Genomic DNA, 17,322 nt, shown 5'->3' on the forward strand with positions numbered 1-17,322 from the left:
CAACACCAGAATATAAGTAAAGACATTTATTTACAATACACAAAACAACCATCTCTGAGTGTACATGTTAGTAATCTTTGGCCAAAAACTGGAATAAAGTGAAAAAATGTTGATCCTCATGTTTGAACATCAGTGACTCTGAACTCTGGAAAAGTTAATGCAGCGGCCCTGGAGACAGAACAGAAGACATACAGACACACAATATGACGTAAACAACATAAGCATGCCAGAGTTGATGCATTTTATGTTAATTTATCCTTTTAGACGTGCTAAAAGTATGAATTATCAGATTTGAGTTTATGCTTACTTTGGAATGCATCCTTTTGATGAAGCCAAGTATCTTCATTAACACCACCCACCAGATACAAAATGTGTTTATTTTAATGTATCATTAACTGGAAATTATTTCACACTTTTCCAAAAGTTTCCCCTATATTTGTAAATAATCTTACAGTACTTTTCCACACAATTAAACGGCCTTTACAAACTCTTAGCTAGTTTGGTTTACAATTGTAGCTTAGCCGTTTAGCTAATTATCATTTAGCTATTACTTGAGCTAACTTTTTCAACTGCATATTCATTACTTTTAGTTAACTCGTCATATAATATTTTTCCCGCCATATAATCTTAATTATAATAGCCTACTTAATGTTTTTTATTGAACACATCCATTAAACTGCTTTTACAAACTCTAAGCTAGTTTGGTTAAGTTTACAATTGTAGCTTGGCTGTTTAGCTAATAACCATTTAGCTTGAGCTAACAATTTCAACTGCATATTCATTACTTTTAGTTAACTCTTTCAGCCATTTATCCATTATGTTTTAGCTTTTATTTTAATACTAAACTAACTATTTCAACTGTTAAGTTCCTATTTTAGCTACTTTTAAGCATTTACACATCACTTTGAGCTAACAGTTTAGACATCTCTACTTGCTTTCTAATAAAATAGTTATTATTGTCTATAATTAGTTGAAGTGCTACAATATTTCTATGTGCCCCCTGATAACTGCAGAAGTGGTACTGCCAAAATATGAAGATAAATCATCATAATCACATCAGTTAATATTGCAAGAAGAAAAACAATCCTGAATCATTGGCGCGCCTCTGGCCTATTCGAGCTGATTTTGTTGTCACACTGCATAAGCACTGACATTTGGACTCTTATTTATCAGTTGATGCAGTAAGCTGTTATTTGTCCTAATGGGTAGATAATTAGAAGCTGGGATTGGTCTGGATGATTCTCTGTAATTATCTAATCAAACCACTGCGTAGTCAAGAGCTTGGCTCCACTTTGTAATCAATTTAACTGGTGACACACAATTATTTTTCAGTGGCTGCAGATAGTCTGTCAGGAAAAAAATGATGATGAAAGTGTTCTAAATATATGAGGAGCAGCGTTTTCCTTCATCCTATGAGTTTAATTGTTTTAGAGGGAAATACTGTGAATGTTTCTTACCTTGTCCTGAGGTGTTGGCCTCATAATTGCCACTCTGTCATACTGTCTCCTTAGTAATGCCCTCAATGCATCGAAACGCCCCTGAAAGTCAAGTCCAATCAGGTTAATTCTATCAAAAACACAAGATTAAACTGCAGAAAAAGAATGCACGTCATACCGTACCAAGGAGGTTATTTGTCTCACCTTGATGGGAGTGTACCATTTAGACTGTGATGGGGAGTTGTAGACTGGAGGAGGTCGTGGTGGAGGTCGGGGCACGAAGGGCTCCTCCACTTCCTCAGGCAGAGTGATCACAGCATTTTTAGCTTTCTCTAGGCGAGACCCTTCCTCTGTGGACCCCATCTGCCCCCAACGCACCTACAGACCATGGGGTACAAAACACAAACAACACAGACCTGTTTGTTAGTGACAACACAGCAGCCAAATAGTTAGACACATTTAACACACACAGACTCCACAATAACCAATGTGGTGTGTGTTGATCTGACTATCATTTCTGTATTTCTGTTTACCTCCATGCGTTTGATTCCTCCAGGACCTCTGCCTCCGTAGTATGAAGCATCCACTGTGGGCCACCTGTGTTTGGGTAAGGGATCTTCTTCTGGCTCCTTGAAAACCATGAAAGTATATAGAAATTACTTTTTAAAAATTTTTTAGTTCAGCTTTTTTATTTCGAACATGTGCGAGTAACACAACAAAGTAAACTCAAAAACAAACAAATCCAATGACAATAATCAAAACAAAAAAATAGCAATAGTCAAAACAAAAGCTATAATGTGAACGCAACATGTCTGAAAAGGACTAGGATGAAGCATATGCTTATTTATATATATTATATATATCACTTTACAGTGAGTCCCAGGCATTGAGTTCTACCTTAATAAGATGTCGCTACAGTTTCACATGAATAAAAACAGAACATAAAGCCCCCTTTTGAAAGCTGAAGTCAGTGCTCGAGTGATGCAGTACCACTAACAGTCAGCAGATGCTGCCTCAACAGAGTTTCGAACACCACAGCTTCAGCACTATCAGCTTCTCTCTCTAAATCATCACTTCATGGTCTATCTAGCTAATTTCACTACTTCTTTCAAATGTCTTGGAGGCAATTAAAATATCTTGTTTCATTAAAAGGAGAAAGGCTTAAAGAGAGCTTTGTTTAGAAATGTGAATGCCTGCTTGACAGGTGCTGCAGCCTATCAGACACAGCTGTGGTTCGTTATACTAATGTCCCCCCAAACCCTCGGCTCTGAACCTGCAGGGACTTAACTGACGCCACTATGGTGAGTGCCTGAGTGAGAGAGGCTGCAAAAACTCTAAATGATATAAATAGGAATGGGACAGCATGTTGCAACTTAGCATGTTACTATGACAACGCAAAAACAGTTTACATAGAATTGTGACTTTTTATTTTATGTATTTTAGTTACTTCATGGCCAAGGCACATAAGGAGTTGGTTCCTGATTTGAACATCTAACAGGCTCTTGCCAGGTCTAAATTATACCTATAATAGTAATTGGGTAATGGTTCATGAAAAACAGGTGTTTAATGTAGCCTATGCTTGCATTCCTCTAATCTTGTGTATTGTTTTTACATATCTTCTGAAATTCTTGTGTTTCTGTGTAAATTTAGACTTACCAGCACATTTGATCTGCAATGTGCCAGTCCTTTTATCCTTCTGGCCCTTTAAACCCTGAGTTTAATGTCACATTGCCATGAGCTTGAGGTTATTTCCGCAGGCAAAGTCTGCGGAAATGCAGACTTATAGAAAGTGTGCATATGGGGATCAAACTGTCTGTGAGAAATCCCTCTTGCGCTTGAAGGTCTGAAAGTGGGACACCCCTGGGCCCTAGCTGACTTATCGAGAAAAAACCTCAAAGGACATTGGGATTGGGCAGATGTTATTTATTCTGCACAAAAGCCCAACCCAAATGGTAGTGACACTTCTAAAATACAATTTGCTATGACTATAATTTTTTAACATCAGAAATGCAGTGTGCAGCCCTTAAATTTTATTCCTAACTCTGACTCTGATGAAGGCTACAAGCTAAAACCGCGTTGGTCCCTGTAAAGTTGCTCTTTATAGCTGTTGATGCTGGACTTTCCTTCTCAGTGCATCTTGGAAGTAGGTCAAGTGGTGCCAGAAATCCCTTCCCTTCTTCTTCACTCCAGTCAATGCCAAGATGGCAACATGTGGTAAAACCAAAACCTCAGGCTCAAAATGGCCCTTCAGGAACCTGCTAGTGATGCAAGAGAAATGTCTTTTTCAACAGTCTGTGGTCTACTCACAATAACAGGAGGTGGAGGAGGTGGACGAGAGGGTGGTGGGTCTCTGATGACCTGTAAGAAACAATATGAAAGAGTAATAAACTTACATTTCAAATGGCAACACTTAAACTTGTGGGCTACTTCCGTAAATAACAAAGCACTGAATGGTGGTTTGTGCTTCCTCAAGTCCTGAATTGGAAATTTAGACCGTAAACTCACCACAGTGCAGCAAAGAGGCCAGAACCACCAGAGTAAAGCCAGAACCAGTAACAGCAACAGGGCCAGCAGCAACCAGAGGACCCAGGTCCCATCTGACTGCAATAATCACACACTAATCAGCAACACTCATTATACCATGCACCTGGAGATGTGTTTATGTGTCTTATGTTATCATTACACTGGCACCAATACTACTGAGCCATGTGTGTACCCCCAGAGATACTTATTTCCCCATATTAATGAGGCATGCTTTCCTCTTCAGTTATAATGAGAAGCGTGATGGTTTAATGTCAACTCTTTTGCTATATAATAAGGCAAACTGCAGAATTGCATGTATTGTATTCTGTATCATGTTTTTTTTTATTATTATATGATTAATACTCACACATGTTGTTGCATAGATGGTAATGGGACTGGAAATGTAGGACTGACCATTGTTCAGACTGACCAACACTTCAATTGATCTGCAAGTATTAGACAGAATAACTGAAAAAAATACCAGAAGAAGAAACTCTTGACATTGATATTCACTTATGATGTTCACTAGGCCATCCGTTTGATCAAAACAGACTGTATAAAAGAAGTTGATGTAGCCTCTGGGTCTGAAAAGTGAAGCCAGTGCAAAGGTGCCTTAAACTTGCATTCTTTCCAATTGCCAGTAGGGGGCGACTCCACTGGCTGCAAAATAATAAGTCTGATTGTATAAGTCTTTAAGAAAATTATTTCAAAACTATGATGTTGTCTGTGTTTTCATCTTTGAACTTGGACCCTTTTATAGTTTTTTTTTTAGTTTATCAAAGTTAACTGTAACACTTTTGATAGCCTAAAAATGCTTTTTTCAGCGTCTGGAAAATCTATAGAGTCAGTTGTTAATTTTTTCCAGTAAGTACATTGTTTTTAGCCTTTCGTTAGCAAAAATGAGCAACCCAAATAATACAACAGTTAATGTGAATTACAGATGCACCTTGCTAACCAAGCTAGCTAGCTAGCTACAGTTGGTAACATAGTGTTTGCTAACCCTTGTTCAGAGTAACAAGTTGGAATAAGATAATCCAGGGACTTGGCTGATATTTTTTGCACCTTGCTAACCAAACTGGATAGCGCTAATTTATAACCCCCACTCCTGGCTCTAAAATAAACAAAATGGCCAAAATGCCAAACTTTAGGCTTCAAATGGCGAAAATGCCTCAAAATGGTATTTCACAAACCAGTGGGTGACATCACAAAGTCTAATCCACTTCTTTTATATCAATTGGTTGAAACTCCAATGAGTACCATGGTGAGAGAGTCCATATGTGTGTTTATGGTGATGACATTTGACATTTTATTGATATTTATGGGATTAACAGCAAAAAGGTTTGAGAAGAATTGTCGCAATGTTTCTTGGCGACCTCATCAGTTTCCTTGTTGACCTTCTAACAGTTTTAATATATCAGTGCCAAGAACACTGACTCATTGAAAAAGGAAGTCATTGCCATTCACATTCTTATCATTTTTTGACCAGATTTCCTTGTTTGCCTTTATAATTTGCAGTTTAATATTGTTTGGTTCCAACATTTGCAGCTTGGAATCAGCAGATTGTTTCAGCTTTGCCCCTGAGAAATTATAAAAATATGCGTGAGTGTTTCAGTGAGGAGGGAGTGTTACGGAGTGGAAAGTGAGAGGCGACTAGGGACAGATAGAGGGGGGTGGGAGAGAGGGTGCTGTTTGAAGTGGGTGAAGTTAAATCAGCTTTGGCTCGCTCTCTAAATGCCACAGAGATATTCTGGTTGGACTGCCTTCAGTTCATCCAACACTTTGAGCTGCTGATAGTCCTACTGAAACATTGTTCTGTTTCTCTGCACACACAACAGATTCCTAGTTTCTAATTTCATCCTGCTGTATTTGCACAGGCCTGGCGTTCTGATTAAAGGAGGAAATGTTGACAGATTTTAAACTTATAAATGAGGGTTTAATGATCTCCAAATATGATTTCATTGTTGTTTCAATTTCCTTTCAGAAAAGGCATTCAACATATCAATATTCTTTTTTTAAATTGTAGCAAAGGAAGCATTTATTATTAATCAGTTCTGTGAAAGGCTGCCACACATTAGCCTTGGGCCAATGATGCACTTTCTTTCTAAGCCTGGGTTGAGCTGGCATTGCCAGAGAAATGCCAAGGTAGTGATGTTATCCAACTACGTAATGCCAAATAACTGTCCAGAACTGGATTTTTTTTTTTATCACAAAACGCACATCTTGTTCTATTTTAGGTAAACACAGACTCAGTGTTGTCTTGATGGTGAGAGAAAAGGCTGATGGGGCACAGAGATGCCCATGACTCTGATATCCACAAGTATTTTTAACAAACTCACAGCCTTTGGGGATAACTAATGTTAATCACAAGGTATTCACTGTGCAACTAAGAAAGAAGACAGAGAAAAACAAGAACAGAAAGGTCAAAACAGGGACCTGGCACTGGCACGTGACCATGCATAATGAAAGCTTCAGTCACTATTTTCAGTGTTAAAAATTCTTGTGGCTACTGTTCATTTTGTGGGTGACTGCAACTATAAGCCATTAAATTTAAATATCCCTGAGCAGAATGCTGCTGATTTCATTTTTAATTACAGTTTTGTTTTTTTGCCTTTAGTTAGAAACCTTTTCCTGACATCAACCTAATTTTTTTTCGCAACTTGTTTACTGTCTGACACAGTTACAAACACGTGTGTGTGTGTGTGTGTGTGTGTGTGCGTGCGTGTCTTGACTTACTGTCCGACTTCGTGCAAAACAGGAGCAGGACACAGCAGATAGCCGTCTCTAACTACTTTTGGCTTCTGATCTGAGAAGAAACAGAGACATAAATGGATGTTTTCACAAAAACATTGCAAAAATATTAACAAATAATTTAGTTGTAAATTGAAATAAAATCTAGAAAAGCCCTGTGAGGCAAAAGGGGAAAAAGTTCATGTAATTTATGTATAACAGAGTCCAAGAGCAACAGGATGAATGAAATAAATTCCAGCAGAAAATATAAAAACAAGCTGGTTAGAAGCAGATAGAGTCATGTGGTATCCCTTCATGTCCTCTCAGAGACATAAGGAGGACTAATGAGCGTAATGAACAGAGGACGTGTCCTCCCTCCCTCTGCTCAGTCTCATAATGTGTCCTCTGTTCAGGCTCTGAAGTCAATAAAAAGCAGCCACTGTTTGTATCTTGAGGTCGTGACTCTGACTTTCCACTGCTGCACATCTGCACATCGTATCTCATTTCACTTCATAGATGATGTTATCTCAAAGTGTAATGCATTACATGGGCACACGTTTCAGCATCATTTGTTATATAAACTTGTAAAATTGCTTTATACCACCCGAGCTACAGTAAGTTAGCATTAGCAGCCACATGCTAACTGTACATCAGCTGAACTCTGACTCTGACTGTGTAGATCGTGTTGAATGTGTGGCGTTTACTGACCGTATGTGTTTTCATTGACAGTGAGGGAGCAGATTAAGTTGTCTGTCCTCTTGGATCCGCTGAAGCCGCTGCCCCTCAGCACCACACTGAACGACTCTGAAAAACATCAGAAAAAGCAATAATTAAACAGCAAATATGGTGATTGAGCAAATTAAAGTCAACAAAACTAACACATGGGTGAATTATGAGACAATTGGCCGCTGGGCAAAGACAAAAGGCATAAGGGCCCACAACCTCTCCACCACATGGGAAAACACACAGACTCTATAGTTGTTTATCCTCTTTTTTGATTGTGTTTTGTGTTTCTTTGTTAGCATTAAGCATCTTTTTATGGTTTTATGTCTCTTTGTAGTTGTTTTGTGTCACTTTGTAACTGTTTTGTTCTGTTTTTTGGGGGGTTTGCCCATTTTTTGAGTTAATTTGAATCTCTTTGTAGTTGCTTTGTGTCTTTTTGTAGTTATTTTCAGTCTCTTTGTAGTTGTTTTTCCTCTTTTCATAGTGTTTTTTTATGTATCTTTGTGGTCATTATGTGTCTCTTGCAGCTGTTGTAGTTGTTTTTGGTCTCTTAATAGTATCGAGTCATGTGTCTTTTTAGTCGTTTTTATTTGTCTTTGTGGCTATTTGGGGTCTCTTTCTGGTTTTTAGATGCAGTGATAGTTCTCTGGCAATATCAAATTAAATCAATAGACAATCCAAAAATACTTTAAAAAATAATTTAAAACACTAGGGAGATGATATTAAGGGAATATAAAGCTGGGGAATATGACCCCACCAAAATCAAATTCCTCTGGGAACCATGACTGCTTGTACAAAATGTCATAGCCATCTAACAAACAAGCTGCTAGTGTTTCTAAAATTGCATTTCTCTCATAAAAATAGAATTTATTTACACCATGATTTTGCTGCATCATTATATTCAAACATAAAACATGGAGCAACCTCTTCAACACTAACTTACCATTCACACAAACACTTGACGGCTCTATTGTGAATACATCTGCACACGTCTGCTTCAGGATCTGTGAGGAGATACAGAAAAAAGATCAGGTAATAGTCTGATGTCTCACACTGTGTGCAACTAAATGTTTTTATTCATAATTATATGTGATGTGACCTCACCTTGTTGACGATGTCTTTGAGGGCATGGAACCCGGACAGCACTGGGAAGACTTGCTCTGTGCCGTCTGCTATTTCAGCAAGCTGGGAGAAAAATAAAAAGTTTTCCCGCCTTTAAATTCAAGATCTCATATATAATCGACTTTACATTCCAGTGTGCTTTTCCTGCTGCCTCTCTGGGAGGTCTTCTGCTCGTTTAGGGAGGAAAGGTCTGTTTCTAGGAGATGAAAGCTCTGAACAGCCGGCCGAAGCTTTCATCTCCTGCTTTAATGATAGCAGAACAGGAAGCTTCGCTGCCATTATTTAATTAGAGAGTGATGTAATTACTTCCCCTTCGGACCACAGAGTACACTCGGTCAGTAACCGGGCAGAGGAACAGTTGCAGCCGTTGACTACTGAAGACTTTCCCAGTCATGACTTATGTCATTTTGAAGCCATTTAGATAGTCTTATTAATACTTATTATACAGATCAATACTGTCGCTGTAATGAAGTTAGGCTGCTGCAACCGCAAAACAAACAACACTAATGCAAGAATGGTGCAGGGTGGGGGCTGCCACTTTAAAAGAAATATTGTAGTATCATATTTGAATGTAATAAATGTAATTACAGTTATTTTCTTTGCACTGTAAATTTTTATTGAGGATAACTTTTGATCTGGTGTTAACTGTAGTAAAGATCACATATCACAGCAAACACTGGACTGATAAATATATAAAACATATAACAAGACTTTGGGCTCATTCTTATTCAGCATGAAAACAACTTTTGACTTCTTTGTTCTGAACACAATGCTCCTATTCAATAACTTGATACCTGCTGCACTGTCTTTTTGTAGTAATTTTGAGCGTCTTTGTAGTTGTTTTGCCCCTTTTCACAGTAGTTTTGTGTGTCTTTGTGGTCATTGTGTGTCTCTTTGCAGCTGTTTTGCATCTCTTGTAGTTGTTTTGGTCTCTTTGTAGTGTTATTTCATGTGTCTTTGTTGTCATTTTATTTGTCTTTGCTGTTATTTGGGGTCTCTTTCTGGTTGGTATGTGCGATGATAGTTCTTACCAATCTCTGGCATTAATAGATAGATCAATAGACAATCTATAAATACTTGTAAATATTTTAAATCACCAGGAAGACAGATGTAAAGTTTGTGTAAGATGTCATTAAGGGAATATAGAGCTGGGGAATATGCAGTAGGACATTGGCTCTTTTAGGTCTGGCTCCTAGCTATTTAACAGAATTATTAACTCCATAGGTCCTTAGATCCTCAGGTGGCGTCCTTCTGACTGTTCCAAAATCAAAACTGAAAACCAACGGTGACCGGGCTTTCTCCACCGGAGAGCCCCGAGTTTGGAACTGCCCGAGGAGATAAGGCATGCAGAGTCAGTAACTTCTTTTAATTTCAAATATTTTTTATTTGGATTTTTCAGACACATGTTTATGTTGATCACAAAGTAAACAGTAGATCCTTATTTTTAACAAACAAGAAGTGCAGTACTGAGAGCATTTTAAGGCACCGTTCTGAAGATTAGCTTATGGTGTATCCCCCTCACGGGAGTCAGGCTGCGAATGCTTATGTCAAGGGCCAAAACTGAGAACATTCATGTTGTTTGGGTATTATGAAAATATAATAAAAAAGGATCCCATGTTTTATAGAACTTTATCTCTGAGCCGCCGATAGCGAAGCGCAGCATCTCCTACTTGAGACAGGTCAGTAACTTCTTCTAAATCACTTCTTAGAACCCAATTTTATAGACTTGCTTTCATGTAACCCCCACAGCATGGTTACAAACACTGGACTGATGCCTATAAAACATAGAACAAGACATTCTTATTCAGCATGAAAACAACTTTTGACTTTTCACCCTCGCTTCTTTGTTCTGAACACAATGCTCCGATTCAACTACTTGATACCTGCACAGGAAGAAATCAGAGTCTCTCCAAGGATGTGATAAAATTAAAAACATGCTGACTTAAAAAAAATGATTCCACTGTTTAACATAAACCAAAAGCAGCATCAACCACAAACTCTTAATCCCTGCCAGCTGCTTGCTGTTCTGTCCTCAGGAGCTTCCAGCTGAACCCAAACAGACTAAGCAACAAGGTCAAGGTGTGTTAATAAATGTGAGCCAGAAACAACCAACTATTGAAGATCCGACCACAAGCTAAGCTAACACACGCTGACTCACACAGAAAGACAAATAAAAGCTCAGTGGTTAAACAACCAAGAGTATCATTTACAGAGCGAAGTGTTGGTTCTCACAGTGCTGCATTCAAAGGCAAACGAATGAAAGTCCTCCTACCTGTTTGTGGTCAAAGTCCATGACCCCGACACAGTACACTCTGGCTCCAAACCCTCGGGCTTTGTCAGCCTGAGAAGCAAAACACAAAGAGTGAAGTCAAGTTCATACAGTAAGCCCATGTTTACAATCAGTTAGCAGAACAAAAGTAACACTTAAAAGATCACACAAGATAATGAATGAATGAATGCTTTATTTCGGTTAAAGTAAAATTTCACCTAACATATACATATATATATATATATATATATATATATATATATATATATATATATATATATATATATATATATATTTTTATATTATTATATATTATATTATTATTATTATTATTATATATTTTTTATATATATATATATATTTTTTTTTTTTAAATGCTCTTCTTTTGTTTTGTTTTTTGTTTTTTTTCTCTTCTCTTCTTTTCTTCTTTAACATAAAGCACTCCTGTAGCAATGACAGTTGGCTCTTAAAGTTATGTACTTACTTGATTCCTATGGTCTATGTCTAGTACCATCAGGTTGAATGCACTTATTGTAAGTCGCTTTGGACAAAAGCGTCTGCTAAATGACATGTAATGTAATGTAATGTAATGTAAAATAAAATAAAATAAAAGATTATAAAATAAAATCATGTTGTTTTTACAAAAGAATCCATCAGACAGCAACCGAAAAAGTTATAGGCTGAAGCCCCAAGGCTTATTTTTGCCTCTCCTGTACCATCTTACATTAACTGAATAATTCACATTGTTACAAAACACAAAATAGCTTAAACTGAAAAATCAAATTCAATCAAATTTCATCGTAACCCTTGATAATTTTAGACTTTAAAGTCTTCTGGAAAAATCAGCAAATAACATTTCAGTGTGTAATAGGATAAAGGAAACTTAATACTACACCGTCTGCAGATTACTTCCCAGATCACAATAAATCTGAACTGTGTATGAAGTGGAGTTCTAAGGCTGGGAGTTTTACAGTACAGATGAATATTTAAAAATCATAGCGGATAGCCCATGCCAGTGTTGTAGTAACCGAAATCAGTCTCAGGCTGGTGTGTGTTAAAACAGAATGAATGCATCATAGTCAGAATTCAGAAAGAAAAAGTTAAGTAGTTCAAACATAAAATATATTGTCTTTGCACCATTTTCAATTGAATTTATGTCACAAAGGATTAGCGAATTATCACAATCTTTTTAATTTACATGTCAGACAAGGTCCCAACTTATTGGAGCCAGGGTTGTTTGTATCCTTGCTTGTTATGGAATTTATTTTTATTTTTATAAATACCTTTGGAATGTTGGACAGGTTTAACCCTAAGAGTTTCTGATGCTGCGATAAATGTTTTGCTTTTTCCATGTAGCTACTGGCTCAGTTCATGCAACATGATATGAATATCAACATGCAAACCCTTGAAACTGTTGTTAAAGTGTTGCAATTCAACAAGAATAAAACAACAGAGTGATATGAGAAGTTCATGCATGTGTCAGAGGATCCAAGCTTGATTTCAGATATAACACTACCTCCTGCACAGTGAGTTCAAAGGGGAAGACGTCCAGCTTGCCGTCAGTCAGAACGATGATGATGGTGGATGAAGGCGAGGTTTGTGTCTTCATCTGCTCTGACACCTGGAGAATGACAGTTGAAACAAAATTAGTGCAGCTCGCACCAATGGTGGAAGAAGCTACATTCAAAACTGACTGAAGTAAAAGTACAAAACTAACAGCATCAAAATGTACTTAAAGTATCAAAAGTAAAAATACTTGTTATGCAGAATATTGCATATATTATTACATTATTTGAATTGATACATTTATGTAAACAGTGTTTTGATTTTGTAAAGATAGGACTAATTTTTTATCTACTTAATATATTTTTATGAGGTTTAATTTTTTAAAAAGTCAAATCACTTTAAATGTATCATGTTTTCATGTTAAATCTCGACCTGAAAAGCTAAATCTTTCAGCTAAATGTAGTGGAGTAAAAAGTAAAACTCCCTTAATTAAGTAAAAGTACTAATTCCACACTGTGCAATTACTCCACTACAAGTAAAAGTTCTGCATTCAAAACTTACTTAAGCAAAAGTACAAAAGTATCAGCCTCAAAATGTAGTTAAAGTATCAAAAGTAAAAGTACTCGTTTTGCAGAATGGACCCACTCAGATTGTTTTATATGTTCAAAATATATTATTAGATTATTTGTATTGATGCAGTGTTTTAATTTTGTAAAGGTAGGGCTCATTTTAACAACCTATTATACTGTTATGAGGTTTAATAAAAATAAAAAAATAAAATATATATATGTATATATATATATATATATATATATATATATATATATATATATAATCAATTTAAATTGATCATGTTTTATGTTAAACCTTGATGTGAAAAGTAACTAAAGCTGTCAGATAAATGTAGTGGAGTAAGAAGTACAATATTTGCCATAAAATGTAGTGGAGTAGAAGTATAAAGTTACATAAAATGGAAATACACATGTAAAGTACAAGTACCTCAAAATTCTACTAAAGTACAGTCCGTGAGTAAATGTACTTTCCACCACTGACTCACACACAATCTGTGAACATGTTGCTCTAAAAGGATAATTTAACTTTTACTGTTGTATGTTTTGGATGGCTGAGACATTTTCTGTTGCCAGAGCCCACTGGGGCTGCTTGAAACATCTGATAACCGACTGTGTGGGACCATCTGTGTTGGAATATGGTTCGTGGCAGGCAATCACAATGTTAGCTGAGCGTACTTACCGCTTTCATGCCTTCGTGCATGTAAGTTTCACCAGCAGGTGTGATTTGGCTCAGCTTCTCCAAACCGTCGTCTATCTTCGACCTGTGCAGCCAGATCACAAAACACAGATGTCACAGTTTAAATAGAGACAGATAAGAGGTCAGTTTCTGTGTGATCTGGTTATCTGTTGATGGGTTAGGGAGTGAGGCAGAGAAGAAGAGAAAGAGAAGAAAGAAACTTGTACCTGTCTCCAGTTAGCGGCAGTATTACTACTGCTCTGGCTGAAAAGACGATGTAGGAAACCCTCATTCTGGGACTGAAACAAACACATAAAAAGAGCTTGTGAGTCTCATCTGAAAGCACATAAAACTCCAAACTAGGTTTTTAACAAAAAAAATTAGGTCAAACATTCTAACTGGGTTTGGTCCTTGTGTCAAGAAAAAGATTCCTGTAAAGGTTTTTACATATAACTTTGCTTTGGATTGCACAGAAACTATATTTCAGGTCAGGTGGAAACATTCTAATAATAAAACTAATAGGATTACATGAAATAAGATAATAATAAACATGACATGACATTATACGACATGACAAACCCCAGCACGCCACAATAATACATGAAACATAACATATGACTTATATTACCAACACTGTAACAGAACATGAGTTTTTAATGCGATATAATAAACTGTATTGTTAATTTAATGCAAAAACAGTGAAAGAAATTTAGCATTATATGTATGGTTTATAGTTGTTTGTTTTTGTCCCTTGTCGCTGAGTTACTGACTGGAATATGTTAAACAGATTATCAGATTGTTGTATTAGTATTTTTTAAAATATTGGATATTTATTGAAGTAGTTAAGTAGTTTTCAGTAGGTATTGCAAGTGCACTAAAATTACAACACGGTTGATATTTTAATATTTATTTATTTTCATCTTTTTTTTAATTATGTATTTAAATGTACACATATTTATATATTATTTATTTCATTGAGCTTTTTTAAACATTTAAAAAAAATTTGTTTCAGTTGAATTATATTTGAATTTCAAGAATCCACTTTTAAAAAGACAAGTTTTTTTATTTTTTAAGTTCAATAAATGGGAATCTTTCCTATGTCAATGAGTAGAAATTATCATTATGATCTTTGCCATAATTAAGCAGCCCTATATGTCATACATATCATAACATGACATAAATGAACAAACCATGAAATGAACCTTACACAACAACAACAACAACAATAACAACAACATGGGACAACCTTCCTATTCTCTACCCTTCAGGCTGTGATGGCGTACAGGACTGCCTGTTGTGGTCAGCACCACCTTCAACATCTGGCCAGATGTTTTGCTTTCATATTTAGCAACCTGTTATTAAACCTAAAGATATCTCTCTCACACACACACACACACACACACACACACACACACACAACACACACCCTCTGGACCATTACCCAGAGGGGTTTTGGAGCAGTTGGTGGCCTTGCATGATGTCTGCCACCCAGAATAGAACATGGCCTACTTTCTCCTCACTACTACTGTTTGCACTATAATTTAAAGACCCGTAACGACTCCTCAGTGTTTAAATAAACTTTTTTTCATTAGTTTAAATATGACTGTAGTTCAAATTTAATAAGCCTGGTTGTCTGTCAAGCACTTTTTTAAATAGTTTTTAACCGTTCTATATAAAGTTTTATATTATTCCATATTTTCTTAGACTATTTATACGCCCTCTTCTCATTTCTCAGTTTGTGCATCCCCGATTCCTTTCCTCGCCTCCTCTTGTTGTGTCTCAGACCCTCCTACAGGAGATGTGAGTGGAAGGAGGCAAGGAAGAAACACGACGAGAGGAGACGAGGAGGCACAAAATAGAGAAATGAGAAAACGAGGGGATGAGAGAAGAAGAGAGCAATCACTTTACTTACCTGACAAACCTGTTGGTGAGCTGCTCCACGAATCCATAGATCTCATCCCAGTGTCCAAACACACTGCCTGACCTGCAGAAACACAGCGAAAAATCAATTCAAACATAAATAAAATATTCATACACAACACAAGCTTTTAACACCAACAGATTTCTGTAGAAAAACACCCATGTAGCTCTCTTGTTCAGGTCCATCCAAACATAATGCATTGCACAAGGTGAAAATAAACAGACTGGCTGTGTGTCAGTTCTGTTGCTGCATTGAATAAACAGAGAAGAGATTATTTATTCTGCTGTTGTTGGAGAGTCTATCAAGGAGTTTGTTCATACTTAACCCTCTGGAGTCCATCTATTTATTGAAAATACACATGTTTTATTTACAGTAATAACTTTATTTATATATGATATGTAGACAAGCTGAGAAAGCCAGTTGAAAGTGCAATCATAGGAGCTTTCACAGTGTGCCATTTATGTTTGTAGACCATTTTTAAAATGTGAATTTTCTTTCTATAGTGAAAACTATTACATTTTTATAGTAGTATAGTATTCTTATGGTTTAAAAAAATGTACATTTCTATAGACACCTGTGTCTTTTGTTTGTATTTTGGGTTCCTGGCAGCTTTATACTTTGTTAATTAAAATAAAATGAAAAATCAGACTGATAGCCAAGTTTGTGTCGAGAAAAATGAGCCATGCATGTGATGTAAGGACAAACTGAAATATACTAAACACAGACAGAAATTAATGCATTGAAATTTGAACCAAAATCTCCTGGACTTCAGAGGTTTAACAACATAATAAACAGAGAGGAACTCTATGAGAGGCAATAAAAGTGAACTTTGTCCAAGTATACACATCAAACACTGGTAGTTAGAGCAGAAAAGATGAAAATACCCTCAGTCTGACCTGCAGTGAAGCAGCAGAGGGACATGAGAACTAAACACATCCATACATGGAGAGGACTGAGTCAAGACTGTCTCTGCACTTAGGTAACAAATATTATATTAATAACGTGGTCTGTCCCTGTTGATTCATTTGTTCCTTCATGCAATTAGACGGATACAATCTGTATTCACTCACCTGTCTAAAACAAAATAAATATCAAAGGCTCCATCACAAGAAGCATCTTCACCGTCAGGTAACGATGAATCAACACAAACACTTAGGAAAAGTAAGATTTGGAAACATATCCATAACAGATCCATAATCCATATGTTTCATATCAGCAGTGTGTTTGTAAAAAAAATAAAGAATAAATCCCCAAATCAGCAGCTACATCATCTTCACAGCATCATCCCAGTGGTTTACATGTTGAATCAGTGCAGAGTGGAAACACAGTACATGTGGGTTCTCTGACAGCAGCTCATAATGTAATAAACGGGGCAGGGCACACAGCTGCTGCACACAGTCACCGTCAGAGCAGCAGCAACACTCACACAACACCACTTCCCTTAAAGGCTTCACATTAAACTGTAGTCTGTTTTCTACTACTATATTAATACTAATATATATAATATAAGCAGTTTTTATTTGCTTTGATACAATAGGCTACTATTTGTTTTATGCAGGCTGGCTTTGATGTGCTTATATTTATTTTAATTAATTATTTTTGTTTATTTATTTATTGTTTTATTAAAAAGGGACACTGCGCAGTGCTTTAAATAGTAAATTGTAATATAAATTAGTTTGAACTGTTTTTTATTCATAGTCCCTGGATATATGTTACATAAGTCACCATAAAAATGTTTTTTTCTTAATTAGATTAAAATAGAACTGCTATTAAAATAGTTTATAATCATGAAGAGGTACAATAAAATAGATAATATTTGTGAAATGTAATTAAATATATACAGAAAA

General features: G+C 36.3%; 1 protein-coding gene across 1 annotated transcript; it reads right to left on the reverse strand.

The window, feature by feature from the left end:
* Positions 1-10: 10 nt before the first annotated feature.
* On the reverse strand, positions 11-16,837 carry antxr2b (ANTXR cell adhesion molecule 2b). The gene is made up of 17 exons (XM_059358445.1): positions 16,546-16,837; positions 15,467-15,538; positions 13,782-13,853; positions 13,558-13,639; positions 12,317-12,421; positions 10,804-10,872; positions 8,514-8,594; positions 8,353-8,413; positions 7,395-7,490; positions 6,693-6,762; positions 4,327-4,405; positions 3,942-4,037; positions 3,744-3,794; positions 1,970-2,065; positions 1,641-1,814; positions 1,458-1,538; positions 11-168 (listed from the first exon to the last, which is right to left on the reverse strand). The coding sequence occupies exons 1-17, from the start codon at positions 16,668-16,670 to the stop codon at positions 130-132; spliced, it is 1,449 nt and encodes a 482-aa protein (XP_059214428.1). The 5' UTR covers positions 16,671-16,837; the 3' UTR covers positions 11-129.
* Between the last annotated feature and the right edge of the window lie 485 nt (positions 16,838-17,322).

This window comes from Centropristis striata, chromosome 19 (assembly GCF_030273125.1).
Source record: "Centropristis striata isolate RG_2023a ecotype Rhode Island chromosome 19, C.striata_1.0, whole genome shotgun sequence".
Classification (NCBI taxonomy): Eukaryota; Metazoa; Chordata; class Actinopteri; order Perciformes; family Serranidae; genus Centropristis; species Centropristis striata.